We start from the raw sequence: 19,834 nt of genomic DNA on the forward strand, positions 1-19,834 counted from the left end.
TTGCAGAAATGGAATTAGGTAGAAAGAAACTGAGCAGGTGCTTGGAGTTTTTTATATATATATATATATATATATATATATATATATATATATATATATATACATATATATATACACACACACACACGTGTGTGTGTGTGCATGTGTCTGTGTGTTTGAGTGTGTGTGTGTATGTATTTATACATACACATGCACGCACATGTATATGCAAATATGTATATATGCAAATATCAATGTGTATGTATATATATATTGTATATATATTATATCAAATACATATATATATTATATATCATGTATATATATATATATATATATATATAGCTTACGCAGTCTGCAAGCTGTTGTTATAAATATCAAAAGCACTGCTTCAAGCAACAACTCCACTCTCTGGATAGAGTTCGACAGTTTTCACTTCAGTTTGTATTTCCGTTCCTGATCCACTGGGAGAATCATCAGGAGATTCCTGTGTAATTTCGTCTTGTTTTTTGCAACTCTCTTCATACGACGGTGGTGGCGGCAAAGCTGACTGTGGCCTTGGTGGCCGAGTTGCACTGAATTGCCTCCATGCTCTCTGTATGATTCTTGCTGCAAAGTGTTCTTTTTGTCTCCGTAACGTTGAACTAATAGGGTTATAGTCCACTTTCTCCGCTGCTGGTTCTTCAGCAGATGATTCATCTGCGGTTCCCAAATAATTCTTTGTCAAAGCTTGTAAAATATCTACACAGTGTACTTTTTCACCTTCACATATAGGAATGTCAAGTTTAACAAGCATAAAATGATTTGGTTTGGGTAACTGAAGAGGTTCTTCCAGGAAGTCTACAAAGTCTGACAGTTCACTGAGTGCAATATATTGGGTTGCTTTAGGATCGAATTTTTCCCACTTTTCATAATACATATCAAAGTCATCTGGAGTGAGACCTTGCTGCACATCTTCAGTGGCTTGGCTAAAGTTCTCGAGAATTACTGCAATGTACATGTTTATTACCACGAGAAAGCTTATAACTAAATAAGTTACAAGGAACAGGACTGCCATCCCATAACTTCCACAATCTCCGTTTGCATTTTTGTTTCCAAATATTTCCTTATGAGGATCACATTCTGGAGGTTCTCGCATAATTGCTGCTAAAACACCGTCCCAACCTGCAGAAGTGGACATTTGGAATAGAAGAATCATACTCTGAATCAAAGTCTGGAAATTGAAAACATCATCTATACCATTGAAAGCACCGACATCCATAAAGAAGGACATCCCAAACATAGAGTAGATGAACATGACCAAAAATAGAAGCAATCCAATATTGAAGAGAGCTGGTAAAGACACTGCTAAGGAGAATAGCAATGTACGGATACCTTTTGCTGATTTCACAAGCCGAAGTACACGGCCAACACGGAAAACACGAACAACACGCAATAATGTTGGCGATACGAAATATTGCTTAATAATATCGGATAAAGCAATACCTGAAATTAGGAAAAGAAAAAAAATAGTTTAGAATTCATGTATTTTATGGCTTTCAAATAAATCAAAGTAACAAAATGTAATATATATGTGTGTATATGTGTATATATGTAAGTTTGTGTGTATATATGATGTGCAGTTGTACATAAAATAATGAATATTTCACAATCACAGTAAAAATATATTTTCCTGGAAAGTCTACTAAGAGGTCAATAGATTTGAACATATATACGAGAAGGGAATTCCAGAGAATTGACCTGGAGAGGACTAAGCATAGTGGTTAGTGTGGGGCATGGAGTGGGTGGGTGGACACATTATGGATGACTAGAGAGACAAGTGAGTTGGTTGAGCCTGGAGGTGGCATGAAATCAATGAGTTCTGAGGAGGAGAGGCCACTGCAGTAGTAGCAGAAGAAAAATGAGTTTAATTAGAAAAAAGGATATAGTAGATTGAGTAAAGATTGGCATGGATGACATATATTTTATGAAGGTGATTGTAAAGATTTAAATGGGAAACCTTAATACTTTTATTAATTGTGTCATTACTGATGAAAGATTTTGTTGTTTCTTTGACCTAAACCTAAATGTATAAGAAAACATGAGCACAAAAATTTTGCAAAGGGGCCACTTATTTTGTGTTTCATGTGTTGAAGAAAAAGAATCACATGTAGGGTTTTTTTCAAATGTTACATTCAAGTTTTAATTTCTTAAATTAGGCAAAGTAAAGTGTTATGCTGTGGATTCTGTATAAGAACTGTAGAGAGAACAAGCTATTTAAGATTTAAGTAACAACTGTATGAAAGTACCTATTTTATGATAGAAGAGAATGTGTTCATTTTGCCTGTTCTGCTTCAGTAATATAATGTGTGTGTGCATTTGGAAGTATACTTTGATGCAATACACTTTACCAGAAGTTTTCAACTGAGTGTCCAGTTCAATAACTCATTCCTATATCCTTACTGTATTACAATCATATCATCTGAGCAAAGACAGACTAAATTGTTATGAGAATGAGTCATGTAATACCGGAATAATCACAAAATAAAAGTGTCGATATTTTGAATGCATTTAATACACGTTTTTTTAAATGTTTACTAACAAGGGTAGTATAACATAATGGTTATCTTAAGTAAATATTCAAAACCATTAAATGTATTCAAAATATCAACATTTGATTTTGTGATGAATCCAGTATATAAAGAGAGAGATGGAGAAAGGTAAGGAGAGATAGGGTAGGTGAAGTAGCAGAGAGGGAGAAATGGGATTTGTATAAAGGAAGGATTATGTATATTTAAAGTAAGGGGCTATAAATAACCAAACACCTATTATATACATATAGTCAAATATTTTGATTTTATACATAATAATCAAAATCTATAGGTCATATTAACTTTCCCCTGTGCAAAAGCACTTACTTCACTGAAAAGCTTTTATTTAACTTAAGAACTTGATTGGATGTTTATTTAAGCCAAAAATTTTGTTCATCAAAATACAGTTTAGGGAAAATTTTATTTATGATAATTGAAACAATTCAATAAGTTTATACTAATAGCAAAAATAATTTTGATAACTAAACACAAACATTGGCAACAATGAAAATCATTGATGTAATGAAGCACCCAGATGTTATTGGATATATTACTGCAATTAGTGATTATATTATGATTGATTAATAAGTTGCTTTGATAGTTAATGTTTTGTTAGTTAATCTATGAAAGTTTTACAGATTAGTTGCCATATTTTTGTCATCTGCTATATTACTGCAATTAGTTATTGAATTACCATACTTGTGTTTCCTCAGTGATATATAGGATGTATTACCTGGATATACTATTGTATGCGTGTTGATCTAGTTCACTGATGTAATATTCTGTAGTATTAGTATGGCTACAGAAGCTGGTATGTTATGCTATATGTTTGAAATGAGTGCATTATGTTATCCAAGCTTAAAATACGGAGTTTTGAATTGACATCCTCTTTAGGAAGTTAGTGACCATAAGTTAGCATTTTTCTATACATATCTTATTCACTATTTAGAATTAGTATAAGCCATTGCCTGTAGTAAACATAACTGTTAGCCAACATAACAGTTAAGTAAACATTAACATAAATCATCAATTTGATATATTACTGTTGCTGTATGCCTGCAAATGCCACAACAGCTTGGAATGTTGTTGATCTTTTTAATTTGAAGTACTTTTTCTTGTACACAACACCATCATTGGGGGATGGGGGGAACTGTCATGTTACTGTGATAGCTAGAAAAAGAAGGAATGCTGCACATCCTGTAAATACAACACTTTTAATATCGTTCTGAACAGCAAACTGTACACAACTTGTTCATTAAGATATAACTCATTACAAAAAAAGAAATGCTTTTGATCGAGCAGATTCAGTTCTTATTGATGAAAAATCCTAGTAAACTTTACTCAAATAAGCTTGTTAGTAATTAATCAAACAGTGAACTGAATATTTAATCCACCACAATTTATATGTCATTTTTCATTTTCTTATACATAATGTTTGGCTTTGAAGGACTGATTGCAGTAGAAAGAGTGTCATGTAACTGTCAATGGTTAGGATTCTTAAGATATAGATTATCATAGCTATTTCATGTCTAAATGAAGTCTTCCCAATGTTTTTAATGCAATCTTGTACACTCTTTGTGTTATTTCTTAATTCATCTGAACAAGAAGAATCTAGTAATGAACAAACCAACATTTAATACATATGGAATACCATGAGGCAGAAATCAGTTTGCATATTTCTTATAGCAATATTTGCTAATATGTTGCATGGGAAACATTTCATTAATACTTTTGTTTGTAGAGTACAATCATTATAAACTATTTCAATAGTATACTTTAGATGATGTATTTAAGAAGTTCATCAAAATGTACATCAAATATGTGATTTTTAGATATACTCAAAAGTTTTTTAAAGGTACAGTTTCACCATTGCCTCCAAATAGGTAAATGCAAAGTTGCCTCATGAATAATACATTTTCTTTTTCAAATCTCCAATTTGAACTAAGAGAAGCTATATCTGTGAGTTTCCTCACCATGCTCTCCCAGTTACATACACACAAATGAACTATAATAATTACTTCTACTGGTAATGATAATTAAGAATACATCACTTTATCATGTGAATTTTGTGAAAACAAATATTTTTTATCAGCAAATAGGAATCCTTTTTTACAGGGGTTCCTCTTTCATTAGATTATAAACTCTGTTATATTGCAACATCATGAAGAACAGTGTTTTATGAAAAAACATCTACTTCATCTACCAAGTTATATACCAAAAACACTGATTGTATTACAGCTAACATTTTTTAAAACTTACCATCCTAATTATTCAATCTTGTGTTTTGCACTACAATCTTTTTCAAAAAACTTTAGTTATATAGCTATGCCAGCTTGATACCATTCCTAGTAAGAAATTGGAGTAGCAAATATTTTCATTGAGGTAGTAAAGACAAATAGAAATATTTCTTGACAAGGGGTAAAAATGTATGAATTTGCAGTCTTGTTTTCTATAGCTCAATATCTACATATGATAGCCATAATGATTCTTATTCTGTAGAATAATATGAAATAAGTTTCAAAGTAGTAATTAAACAACAGTGAAAGACTGGACATCCAGCCATAAAGAAATAAATAAAACTATAATGGAAATAAAACCCAACTTACCCAAAATAGAAAGGACTACAACTACAAAATCAAATATATTCCAAGGTTCTTTAAAGTAATAAAAACGAAGACCCATAAGCTTCATAACACATTCGCCTGTAAAAATTCCAATAAAAACTATATTTATGTATTTCAGGAAGTCCTGAAATGTTTGGCTCATATCATAATGTTCCATGGCCATGGTGATCATATTGAGCAGAATGATCATCATAATGGCGATATCAAATTTTTGACTTGTTGTCATATGGAACATCCATTCAGCTACTTTGAACTGCAAAAGAAGAAAAATAAAAAATAGTTTTATAATAAATGAATATATATATATATATATATATATATATATATATATATAAAAGCAAGTAAAATGATATGTGACAATATATATATATATATATATATAAGCAAGTAAAATAATATGTGGCAGATTTAGAAATTATCTTTTGAGCTGCAAATTAACAAGATGGAGATTTTACAGTAAAGAAGTTGAAGGATGATAAGTAAAATCCTAGCTACTTTTATATTTTTCACAAGTAATCTAAAGAAATAATATGAATTTCATTATCTTGGACAGTAAAACAGAAGCTGAAAATAGAAAAGGAGGTTGATCTGGATTAGTCATGGGCAACCTGCAGCCCATGAGACTTTCTGCATGACACACCTAACAAAAGATTCCCTCAAAATTTTAGTAATGCAGCCTTCCCGATGATGAGTCATGTCTCATGTATCCCACTTCTTGATAAAGATAACCTATGCCTGATCTAGATCCTTTAGAGCAGTGGTTCCTAAACTATTTTAGGCTGCTGCCACCTTGACACTCAGGCCACATTCCTAGTGACCCCACCCCAACAAACCATCACAAAGACCTCTTTCTGAAGCAAATTCAAAGCAACTGTATTTTACAAATAAAACTTAACCAAATGAACCCATTATTTTGTTGTTTTTACATGAATTGCCACCCCATTATCACCACAATTTTTACATAAATCACTACCCCATAATTGCCTTACTTTTCTTCAATGCCTCCTCAGAACTTTCCACCGTCCCCAGGGGTCAATACTGCCCACTTTGAGAACCACTGCTTTAGAGTATCCTTATTATCATTAACTGCTGGGGATAGCAGCAACTACTTGGTTCTTTTGACTCAATTCTCAAAGTGTATGTAAATCAAGTTCGCAAACTGGTTCTGATTCTAACCTGGAAACACTTATGTCCCTATTTTATTTTGGAAAGCAATAAATATTCAAACTTTCCATATTACTTCTCCTGTAACAGTGAGGCTTCATATCTTTAGCATTTTATGTTTATTATTTGTTGTTGCAAATGCAAGCAAGTATGGATATATCAAAGTGAAACTCATTTCTAACCCTCAAAAAGAAAATTTAGATTTAGATTTAGAAATTTATGCTTGCAAGGTCAATATGTCCAACATACTTCCCATCATAGATGGGTAAATATTACATTAATTTGGTTAAGGGACATTTAATCTATGATACTTGTCAATGAAATGCTATGTCCATTTTATTTGACAGACTACTTTGTAAGTAGCCTATCTAATTTAACTCCCATAGCTATTGTTGCTGATAAATAGTTCTTGTTAGATTAATCAAGTATAAGTAAAGATAATCAGATACTTAATAGTAACTGATCATTTAAATCATATAAGATAAAATACTTTATTCGTAAAAGGATGGAGCATATACAGAGTTACAGTTCCTCATTAATTGTCACAATCAATAAAAGCAAAAAAAAAAAACTGATTACTAGTTCATAATATCACATAATACCAATGGAGGAAAACATGTTGAAGACTGACATGTATTTCAGGTGACTAATTCTAGAATCTTATTTCAAACATAATGACAATCAATACAAGAACATGGAAGTTGTAGAAGATATAAAAGTAGCCTAAAGTGAATTTCTTGTGAAGTAGTAGTAGTAGTAGTAGTAGTAGCAGCAGCAGTAGCAGCAGCAGCAGCAGTGGTAGTATGTGAACATGTACTGTAACGGTGTGTCACTGAATCCACAAATGAGACCTTTGCACCACTCAGGCAACAACCCTCCAACCCATGTATCTGTTTGGGTAATCATTGGTGAAGGTTTTACAAGGTTGAAGTGCAAATCCTACCTTACCCCTTATAGTCACCTTTTACACAGAGGAAATGTTGGGTGTATTCTTTGATATGCTGATCCTCACACAGCACTGAAGCAGTATGAAGTGTTTTGCTCAAGAACACAACATGCCACCCAGTCCAAGAATGGCAATCATGAGTGCAACACCCTAACCACTAGGCCAACATAAACTTAATGGAATGAATCTTATTAAGGGAACAAGAGCAATAAGGTGCTATCTAATTTCTGTCATATGAACTAAAAAGTACAAAAGCTGCAGTAGAGTGGTAATAAATAGCCATCCTTGGCAAGATATGAGCTTAGAACCATAAGGTGCTGAACAGATTGGTAATTTTTTTGAAAATGTACAATTTTGATTCATTACCTTAGGAAGTGGTATACCCTTCGTGGGTTTTTTAGATTGGAGGTTCTTCATGGCTTTGTAATATTTTTTCTGGTCGTCTGTCATAAACATTTCCAAAGATCCACCGGCCTGAGTACAAAAAAAAAAGAAAAGTTAATATGTTCAGATATGCTTTGGTATCTTTCAAAATTTTCTTGAACAAAGAAAGGACTTTCATTATAGTTTGAAAATTACCTTCTTTTTTTGTTGATTAAAGTTATCAATGATGACACCAATGAAAAGGTTCAACGTGAAGAATGATCCAAAAATGATAAATAACACGAAGTATAGGTACATGTAAATACTGTATTCTTTAATCGGCTGCTCTTCAAGCTACAAAAGAAAAAACAGAAAATCTTTCTTAAGGGTATAATTTAGTTTGATTAATCATAAGATCAGGTAAAATGCTATAGGGGTGATATGGATATATATATATATATATATATATATATATATATATATATATATATATATATATATATATATATATATATATATACACTATCTATCTATCTATCTATCTATCTATCTATCTATCTATCTATCTATCTATCTATCTATATATCTATCTATCTATCTATCTATCTCTCTCTCTATATATATATATGTATATATGGAGCAAAATAGCTAGTTCTAAAATCTCTAAACAAGATATAAGTATTAACAATACAAGATTGTAACGTTTTTTTGCCACTATAACATGGCTGTTCTATAAAGAACTATGTTACTACGTTTCCTATGTAGTAACATAGTTCTTTATAGAACAGCCATATATATATATATATATATATATATATATATATATATATATATATATATATATATATATATATATATATATATATATATAATCAAGTGTACCATCATGTATTTTCAAGCAAATAGTCTGACATCACACGATGAATAGTTACAAGCCAAAAGTAGGTATCATTGCAATCAACCAATCAACATAGAGTTAATGAGAAAATGTTAATGTGGACATATGCTGTGTATGTATATGCTTTATAGCCCATGGAAAACAAGGAGTTTAGTGAACTGCTTATTCAGCATTGCATACTTTATGAATTTTATAAGAGCAGCAATGCAACACATGCAAAGGAAAACATATGCATTATATATCCTGATGGTGTGAGTGTTTGGAAATGCCAAAAGTGGTTTTACAAATTCAAAAGCAGTGATTTTAATCTTTTGGATGTGTATTGATGAGGAAGACCAACTTTTCTCAATAATGATTCAATAAAACAGTAACTGAAGAGGATCTGTGTCATAGTAGGGGATTATACCAGAGTCTTAATAAACTATAGACCACTGTGCAAGGTCATCTCAAGCAAAACGGAAAAGTGTTTACAGAAGGGTAAGGGTTTATCTCTTCTTGCAACATGATAATGCAAAGCCGTATTCAGTGAAGATGATCTAAGAAAAGATAGTCTGGGAAACTTTACCTCACCCCACCTACTCACCAAAACCTAGCACTATCAGATTTTCACCTATTTAAGCCACTTGAACATTTACCAGTGGAAAAACATATAGAAGCAGGGATGTCATTGAAATGGCACTCCAAACATTTTTCACTTCTAAAGAACCTGATTTATTTTGGTTTTGAGGTGGGAAAATGTTATTGTTAATGAAGGCAATTATGTTTTCAATGAATAAATATTTTTATTATATGATTGATGCTAATTTGAACTCATTACTTGAAATGTGACATTACTTTTTGGTACCTCTAGTACATATATATTGTTTGTTGAATCAGATCTTTTTCCAACTAGGTACAGCATTCTAAATTAAATATTCAACTAAAATATTTGATTACAATGCTATGCAACTAGGATAGTTGAAATAGTATTGTAAATATATGTATTATGCATGTGCTTGTATATATTTGAAAGAGAGAGAGAGAGAGAGAGAGAGAGAGAGAGAGAGAGAGAGAGAGAGAGAGAGAGAGAGAGAGAGAGAGAGAGAGAGAGAGAGAGAGACAGAGACAGAGGAGAGAGAGAGAGACAGAGACAGACAGAAAGAGTGAGAGAGAGAGAGAGTATGTGTGTGTCTGTGTGTGAGTGAGTGTCATACCATTATTTTTCTATTTTTGGATTTCTTTTCCTAATATTTAACATACTACTATTATAAATAGGAAATACAAGTGGAAAAGCAACTTTAATAATTCATTGACATCTGTAGGCATTGCCCACCTAACACAATAACCACAACTTACCAGATCTATAGAGGTAAAAGATAGGTTTATAAGGTATCAAGGAATAGAATATATGCAGAAAGGTTGAACAGCCCAGTTATAAAAGTTTCTTTATGATGGACTTAGTACTCTGTATAAGATCTAGAGATGAAGTAGAAAGTAGCACAGAAACAATATAGTTTATGTATGAAAGAATACTGAGTCCAATGGTCTATTTAATTTATATTTCAAAAAGGATTACTTAGAATATATAATATCTGAGTGTTAATCATCCTGATCCAATAACATTGGTTCTACAAACACTGTGAAGGACCAATCTGTCAACATGACATGAATTTGGCATAAGACTCATTCAATTTATGCTTTCACCTCCACTGCTTCAATAAAATCCATGAATTGATTACTCTGTAGGACAACTATGAGCACAACAATGATAGTAGAAATCAGAAGATTAAAAGCACTAGTAAGTAGTATCTTTCAAAATAAAATATTGTAGAAATAGTTTCATTTTAAAACATTTCCATTGATCTTTTCAATGCTAAAAATGTCTGTATATTTTTAAGATAAAATGCTTTTCCAAGAACCAAATATTTAACCAAGAAATAACAGTGAAACCTATGTTTTTTTTAGATTACATAAAATAGCAGCACAATATAATGGTTGCAACAACATTTTAATCCCTGAGATGTGGATTAGTATGCATAGATGAAATTTGTGAAAATATAATTGAAAATCTAACAAGGTTAGGTAACTCTGATTTTCTTTTTATGTTCCTAAACCATCTTTTACCTCAGAACTCAGTAGTCATGATTGCTGTTATTCTTTATTGCCATGTCAACTTTGAGTGAGCACACCTTCTGATTAAAGGTGTTCCAATCATGACCATCACGTCTTTTTTATATATTAGGGATTAAATTGGCTAATGTATTCTTTTCCACTTACATTTTCTACCTACAACATTCAACAGCAATAACATGTTTACTTACTTCTCTAATATCTGTGGCATCTGCCATTATATCTATCCAACCTTTAAACGTAGCCTGCAATTGAAAATAAAATTAAGAAATATTTAATAAAATAAGAAAAATATTAAAGAGAAAATAAGAACAAATAATTTTGAACCATTTTATTTTTCTTAAGTAAAAGCATGTGATTTTATTTTCAGTTTGTTTTAACTATAGCACATTTTGCTCAGTATATTTTATTTTCTAGCAGGTTTTAGATGTTTTGCCTATATATACACATCATTGTGCTGGGATTGAATAAAGGAAACTTTATTCTAAAATACTTTCATCTTTTATGTTGGTATTTTCAAAAGGTAAGCATTAATTCATCACACAGTTTTTTCAGTTAATTCAGTCATGGTGCTTCAAAAATCATTGACAGAAATTGCAGAAGGAGAATTTAGGAAGGTCTAAAGTTTCTGAAATACTTTTACATTTCAGTTTTTTATTAATGGAAATAATGGACACCCACAATATATAATGTCTTGTGTTAGATAAAGTATGAGGTCATCCTATAAATAATGTGTTTTTTCAATTGCATGAACTAAAAGTCAGAGGGGGACAGGATAAACTACCTGCATAAACATGTTATAGAAGCAAGCAGTAATTTTACTTTGTCCTTATTCTTAGTGCAAGTTTTGAAGAGTGCAGTTCGATTTTAACAGTTATTTTTTCAAAGCTATAATGGAAGTGACGAAGGAGCATATTTGGCATATTTTGCTTTATGAGTTCAATAAAGGCAACAATGCAACAGAAAGTGCGAGGAATATTAATACAGTATATGGAGATCGGACAATAAACATAAGCCAGTGTCAAGAGTGGTTTCAGAAATTCTGAGCTGGAAACTACAGCCTAGAAGACGAGCCTTCCTGGAAGATATGTAGAGCTTGATGAGGATGTTCTGCAAACCCTAGTGGAACAAAATCCCATTGTAAGTGTTGAGTAATTAATAGAGAAGCTCAGATGTGGTCATTCAACCAGTCATTCAAGTCAGTGCTAGAAGAAACATTACCATCTTTGGTTTCAAGACGAAAGGTATTCTTCCATTGGGCTAATGCTCTGTCACATACAGCAAGGATGACATTCCAAAGGCTGGAGCAGTTTGAATGGAAATGATGCCCCACCCATCATATTTGCTGGACATTGCCCCATCTGATTATCATTTATATCACAGTCTTCAAAATCATTTGAATGGAAAAAATATGAATTCTGTAGACAAGGTCAGAACATTACTAGAGGAATATTTTTTATTATGGACAAGTGAATTTTGGAAGAGGGCCTTGCAAGCCTACCATATAGATGGAAGAGCATTGTAGAAAATGAAGGAGAATATATTTTAGATTGTTTATCTTAATTTTGAAAAATAAAAGAAGTATAAAAAGATCACATTATTTATGGGATGACTCAATACAAATGACAAACAAAATTTTCCAGATGTTTTGTGGTCAACATCATCATTAATTTCATCCTTGCTTTCTATGCTGGCATGAATTGGATAGGTCATCACAGTCCAAGTCATTTCTTATTGGAAGCTGTTACTTCCATATACTGATGCTTGACCAAGTCATTTGACTTGGTTTGTATGACTGAATGCCTTACCTATTGCTAATCACTTTACAGAGTGCCCTGGGGGCATTTTTCTGTGACACCGACACTATACAGGATGAGTAAAGGGACCTTAGAAGCAGACACATTTTTTGCTCATTTACCAACTACTTTACAATGTATATAGAGTGCATATTGTTGTAACAGCACTAAAGAGATTGCCTTATTCATTTGTCACTTTGATGGAGTGTGAGTTATTTGCTTTCTGTTGTGACACCAGTACAGGAGGAGTGATGCTCTGTATACAGGTCAAAGTAGAGAGAATAAGAGAGCTAAAAACTAAGGAGGGGAAATGGGGAGTAGGGGAATGATGCAAGCAGTAAGGCCAGAAGTATGGAAGCAAGTGTATAAGTACTAAAAGTACTCAATAACTTAGCGTATGTACATTTGTTCAGGTGACCAAGGAGGGTATTAGAAGAGAGAGAGAGAGAGAGAGAGAGAGAGAGAGAGAGAGAGAGAGAGAGAGACAGAGAGTGAGAGAGAGAGAGAGAGCAATGACATAAGAAGGATCAAGATGTTTGGGTGAAGAAAGGAACAGTAGTATGATATAAATAGCAAAGTCATTTAAAGTGAAGTCAGTTAGGGAAGGATTAGTAACAACAGAGATGGACAAAGGTTAGAATAGGTGATGAAATAAGATAAAGAGATGGGTGGCAATAAAAATAACTCTGAGTGTGTATGAGTAAGAAATGTGATGGCTAGTAACAGAGAAGCATGAAAAGTAAAGAAGCATAAAGAGTAAAGTAAAGGAGATGTCCTAGAGACAAGGAGTTAAAGAAACATGAGAATGATTTAATGCAGTCTCTAATACATAGGCTTAGTTGAGGAATAAAAGTGAAGTGAGAGGAAAGTAAGCAATAGGGTGATAGTGGGGTTCAAATGCTTTAAAATATGTAAGGTGACAGGGGAATGTAAAATGTAAAGAGCATGCTTGGTAGAGTACAAAGCATCTCAGCCTCTAATCAGAAATTTATTGAAGATGGTTGGGTCTTCTGTAGCACTGCATATAAACTATCAATACAATCCTTTGTCTTCTCTTCTGAGAGATACAGCATCTTCAGATCAATCTTCACTATTTCATCCCAAGTCTTCCTTGGTTTTTCTCTTCCACAGGTTCCATTAACAAGTACTCAGTATTTCCTTATGCCACAGTTATCCCTCATAACATCATAAGCTATTAAGAATATGCACTCTTTTCTGTTGTACACTACATCTAATTCTTCTTTGTTCAGAGGGCTACTGCGGCTATTAGCAACAAGGGTTTTCTCTTTCAGAGTGAAGGGTAGATTGTATGATGTTTGTGTGAGGACTGTGATGCTGCATAGTACTAAGATATGGGCCTTGAAGGCAGAAGACTTGCAAAGGCTAGAAAGAAATGAAGCAATGTATATCCATCTCATAAACTGTATTTAATAAGATAATTGCTTTAACCTGTATTGAATTCTCTTTACTTATTTCATATTGATTAAGGTTCAGATTTTAACGCACACGCACACACACACACACACACACACACACACACACACACACTCACACACATGACACATACACACAGATGTAGAAAGAAAGAGAATAAAAATAATACTTGCCACTTGAAATAAAGCTAAATAGCCGTTGAATACATTGTCAAAGTTAATAGGTGAGTTTTTCCATTCGTAAATATTTTTATTTTCCTCGCATTGTGTTCGATTGTTGACTTCTTCTGCTGGCACTTTGCTCTTGTTGTGAATATACATACACTTATGGAACCTGCCGTTGAAGAGTTGTACGCCCATGATGCTAAAGATTAGCCAAAAGACGAGGCATACTAACAGCACATTGAAGATAGATGGTACAGCTTTTATTAAAGCATTTACTACCACCTGAAATATAAAATCAATATGTTAGAAAAAGAAATACTTAAAGAATCTGATATAAGCATATTTATCATTTTCATAATCAATATCATCATCTACCACACCCTTCCCTGAACAAACTAACTCATCTCTTTGGTTTTAATTTCAATAATGTAATCATCTTAAGCTTGCATTCATATTTTTGTATGTGTGCTGATTGTACTTTTATATATGTCACACCACTTATGTTGTGGACACATTTTATTTCCTTTGTGATATTCAGCATCCTGAGATCAGCTTTTATCACTTCTTATGTCTCTTGTGTTTGCATATGCCTAGATAAACCACATAAGGAAACATGTAGCAGCAAAGAAATATTAAGGTATTTTTTTTTTACCATTTTGGTCCATTTCTTTTCTAAAAATTTTGGTACCAATATAAATATTGAAACAGAAAGGCACACTAAAATGAGTTTTATTAAAAAAAAAAATTGAATTAGAAAATCTCAGAGGAAAAATGCTTTGAAATAAATATAGCATATACTCTATGGTTAGGAAAACATTTTCATTACATAAAAAGAAAAATGTTTTCTACAATTGTTTTTGTCCAGTAGGCATGCTTGGATAATTTAATTAGCCTTTTTACAAGTCCATACTGCTCTCTGCTTGGAAGATCAGTAGAAACTCAAGACATTTTTCAAGTTTGCTAGTGCATGGTTGATTGGGATTACTCAATACAAATGTAATATATCAAGAACCATATCTATATAAGTTGATACATAGAACTAAGAATAGCAGTGATAGGTATCATACAGTGGTGCATCTCTAGGAGAAGGATGATACTTCAGTGATATCCAAAACAGTCTATATATTATATGAATATTACTTACAAGTAGTATGACATTATCATGTCCTACTTGTGTCAACACACAGTCACTAAACTGTTGACAATGATTATAATAATAATGAACTTTTAGGAGAGAAAAATTATATTCTGAAGTCTTACCCTCATTCCTTCCCATCTGGATACTGCTCTGAGCGGTCGAAGTGCGCGAAGAGTTCTCATTGATCGAAATGCGCTGAGATTTCCCATACCAATACTTTCTGCGGCTAACATGATAATTGAAACCTAAAATACAAGTTCAATGTGATGATTAGATGGAAGTTAAAGATGCCTTTAACATATCATCAAAGAAAATAATGATTAACTATCCCTGAAGCATGATCATCTTTTTAGAGAAATATAATCATGTAAATTTTTCTAATCAGAGTGTAAGTGTGGTATGTATAATAACAAATTAATTCTTAACAAGATGAGCTCTTGAAACTATGATGCATTAGTAAGTTCTTATAAATGCATATATAGAGGAACTGATACATAGTTTGAATATGGATAGTAAAAGGTCTGAAAAAAGCACATGAAAATCACGTGCAGACAATTATAAATGCTTCTTCATAAGAATTCAATGCACTGTATGAGATCTTCCATATTTACTTCAGTACAACACCATTTGAATACAATATATCCCCATCCACTTACCAATAACTAATTTTACCTACTTATATAAATGTGATCCCATGTACAGTCATATTTATTTATAGCTTTTAAAAACCAACATAATATAAGTGCAAATTTTATGATGTTAAGTTTAAATTTTGCTGTAAGCAATAAGTCTCTTTATCATATCCATACTTTTATTATATGATTGTATTTTGAAGAAGTATTATTTTCACAACTAGCATATGTCAATAATATAATTTTCATATTTTAAACTAAGTTTTGAAATTAAATGATCTCTTTTAAACAACAGAGTTTATAACTGTACACCACCAGTGTTCTAACAATTATACAGTTGCTAAGAATTAACAATTGCCATTGGATATATTTTCTACAAATATGGTGCTTCATTGCTGCAGGCAGTGAAGTGCATACATTAGTGGTTAGCTGTCTTGGGACTACCACCTTCAGTGTCTTCATATTCACTGATACAAACATGTAAGAATGAAGATACATTTACTTAGTTTTACCGGGGTCAGCTGAAAAGTTCATAGGCTAACCAAGACACTCACATGGAATGTGATCATATTACTTTTCAACATAGTTCACCTTGCAGTTCACACACTTCTTCCATTGGTTTTGCAGTGCTTGGATCTCATTGGTGGAGAAACTTTTATCCTGTTGGTAAGTCATCAACAGCAAATATGATGCCATCATCATTGCAATACTAGTTCCCAGCCAAGTATTTTTTCATGTTGGAGAACAGATGAGTCAGATGGGGTCAAATCAAGAGAATACAGAGGGTGATCAATCAGTTTGAAGCCATTGTCATGCACAGCAGCCACTGAAACCAAGGACTTGAATGCTGGAGCATTGTCTTGATGAAACAAGACCCCTTTTGTCATTTTTCCTGGGCATTTGGTCTTGATTGCCTTTCATAATTGCCTCAGCAAGTTGGTATAGTACTCTCTATTAGTGGTGTGGCCCTTTTGAAGATAGTCAATAAACACAATTCTGTATGCATCACAAAAAACTAAGGCTGTCACCTTCCCTGCTGATGAAATGATCTCAGCCTTGTTTGGAGCAGGTGAGGCAGGGTGCTTCAACTGCATGGATTGTATCTTTGTCTCTGGCTCAAAGTGATAAAGCAAACACTCATCTTGGGTTAGGAAATGTTCGAGGAGACCAGCTGGGTCTGCCTGAAACAATGTCAGATTTTCCCATGATGTGATCAGGTTGGTGTGCTTTTGCTCAGTTGTCAGAAACTGTCCAGCGAGCAGAAACCTCTATCATGTCATGTTCATAGTGCAGAATAGTCCCAACTCTCTCATGGGATATGCTAATAGCATTGACTATTTGAGTTATAGTCAATTGCTTGTCATCCATTATCATGTGGTGAACACAATGTTTTCCTTGCACTTGCATTGGATATCCTGCACTTGTAAGATGTCCAGATGTTGGGTCATCTTCAAAACTCTCCCTCTACTTCCTAAATTTAGCTAGTCACTTTTGCACTGTTGATAAAGCTGGAGTACCATCCCCTAATGTAGCATCCATGTCAGCATGAATGTCCTTGGGGGATAAACCCTTTTACTGCAGATACATGATAATACCATGATGCTAAATTTTGTCCATTATCAAGAGAAGCCACTACTATTTTCTTTTGAAGTCTTCTTTGAACAGTCAGATGTCAGCTTACCTGGAAAGAAATAATTCAATTATTAATAAGAAGAGTTGAAATTAATGCATGCAAGATTTCACAGCTATAGCATCAATCCTTCATAGTTAGCTAGTGAGCTTTTCAGTCCACCCTTGTACACTCAAGTATAATGCTACCCACACTTCAAATTTTGAACAAGGAATGGGGGATGAGGACTGATCCTTGATGAACCCCTGTTTTAACCTGAATTCTTTGCTGTACTCATCAACCCTCACTTTATTAGTAGCATCCCTGTACATGACTTGTACTGCTCTCACCAACCACTCATCTATCCCTAGTTTCCACACTGACCACCAGATAAGGAATCGGGGGACTCTGTCAAAGACTTTCTCTAAATCAACTGAAGACAAGTACAATATGAATAAATACAATATGCAAAACGTTATTCAGAAACAATATGGTTTATGATGTGAAAGTATTCTAAACTATGGTATAAATAAATTATTTTAAGAAGATTGACTTTAAAAAGCATCATATCTGAGTATTAATCATTTAGAGCCAGTAACGCTGGTTCTACAAATACTGTTCAAAGACCAATCTGGAGATAAAATGTGAACTTGGCATATAAAACTGATAAATTTTATTTACAACAGCTTGATTCATGGTACTTGAATCATTGATATAAACTAGTATATAATTGTACAATTTATTGATATCTAAACTAGAATTGATCAAAGAATGCTCAATTAAGATCATTTAATTTCTGCCTATAATCAGTCTAAATAGGCACTGGTGGTAAATCAGAAAGTGGTAAATGATATCTTTAAATCTGCTGGTTTGTGTTCATTTAAATTCTAAGAAAATGAAGTTAAGTATAGCAAATCATTTGTTCCAAGCAATTTGATGAAGAAACCAATGTTATGAATATCTGTTTAATTAGATAAGTTACTGAACACTTGCTGCCAATTGTAAACAATGGTCTGTGTATTTAAGTAATTAGATAGCTCTGCATATCTTAGTCTACTCTGCTAGAAATAAACTATGTAAAACTGCTGGCTCAGTTATAAAACATCAAACTAATTCAGGTAATTGAGACACTTCATTTACCAATGTGCAGCTGGTATAGTAGTAGTAACAAATCTGGTCTGACCTATTATCATTTGACCCATGTAACCATGGAAAAGTGGATGACAATGGTGATAATAATAATGATGATGATCACACACACACACACACACACACACACACACACACACACACAAAGGTCAGATGATTCTGATTTATAGACATGTTTAGTTGATTGTCTGTTCATATGTCATGGATTCATATTCAGTACATTACATTAATTCAACATATTTCAGTATTGGCTTTCAGACAAAAGCATACTAGTTGTCTCAGTTGGTCTCTACTGTTGCAAGTGATAACCTTGTATCTTCAGGGATCTGAATGATCCATCTCTTAGGCAGTTTATCATTTAGTGTGGAGATCGAGAAGTTTGGTTAGAATATCAGTGCTGTGTAATTATTGGGTAGCCTTGGTAGAATATCAGAGCTACATAGTTATTGAGTGGCCTTCTTATTACATGGGTGACATTTGTAATAATATCTATCACATGCGAAGCCTTTCTTACAGAAGTATTTCTATACCTGTCTTGTAATGACATCAATAGGACGTTCTGTAAACATTGTATTTCAAAAACTTCTACTCTGCATATATTTTCAGATTTTTGGGTCCATGATTTCAAGGCGTAAATTGAGATTGAGAAAATATGGGTTGTACAACATATACATACACAAATATAAATATATACATACACAAACGTTACAATTAATCAATGATTAAATTGTAAGACTAATGATCCATGAATAGAAAGTCCAAACTTCTATTTAAATTTAACCATTGATGTTCTCCAGACAGAACATTATTATAGCTGTCTCAGTTAAAAATAAAATTTGGACAAACCATGACAAGTAAGAATGAAGGGGAGAAACTCTACAATATTCAAATATGAAGAACATTTTTTTCTTGGTCAGAACATTAAATTGAGATTTGTTTCCATAATTATCAATACATGATAATTGATCATATATAGAAACCAAGAAAAAATGTATATAACACCATTTTACCGCTACAATTAGGAAATCCAGCCAACACCAGGCATCCGTGAAGTATTTCTTCCATCCAAATGCAAACCATTTTATAAACATTTCACATATAAATATCACAGTGAAACACTTATCCATATACTTCAGGATCTGCCCCATAATTGGTTTTTTTCTCAAATTTATGTCTTCCAAGGCCTATAAGAATGATACAATATTTAATAAATTATCAACATTATATCATAAAACAAAGGATAACAATTAAAAGGTTAT

At 32.8% G+C, this 19,834-nt stretch overlaps 1 protein-coding gene across 3 annotated transcripts in view; it reads right to left on the minus strand.

Annotated features, from left to right (window-relative positions):
- Positions 1-250: 250 nt before the first annotated feature.
- The window catches only part of LOC115217005 (sodium channel protein type 4 subunit alpha B-like), a 155,490-nt gene continuing 135,906 nt past the window's right edge, over positions 251-19,834 (minus strand). For all 3 annotated transcript variants that reach the window (XM_036507622.1, XM_036507623.1, XM_036507621.1), the window contains 8 exons: positions 19,586-19,759; positions 15,308-15,430; positions 14,057-14,329; positions 10,845-10,898; positions 7,863-8,000; positions 7,650-7,757; positions 5,156-5,426; positions 251-1,464 (listed from right to left, as the gene is read on the minus strand). In XM_036507622.1, the coding sequence (XP_036363515.1) occupies positions 371-1,464; positions 5,156-5,426; positions 7,650-7,757; positions 7,863-8,000; positions 10,845-10,898; positions 14,057-14,329; positions 15,308-15,430; positions 19,586-19,759 (2,235 nt within the window). In that variant the 3' untranslated portion in view covers positions 251-370. The remainder of the gene's footprint in view (positions 1,465-5,155; positions 5,427-7,649; positions 7,758-7,862; positions 8,001-10,844; positions 10,899-14,056; positions 14,330-15,307; positions 15,431-19,585; positions 19,760-19,834) is intronic.

This window comes from Octopus sinensis, linkage group LG11 (assembly GCF_006345805.1).
Source record: "Octopus sinensis linkage group LG11, ASM634580v1, whole genome shotgun sequence".
Classification (NCBI taxonomy): Eukaryota; Metazoa; Mollusca; class Cephalopoda; order Octopoda; family Octopodidae; genus Octopus; species Octopus sinensis.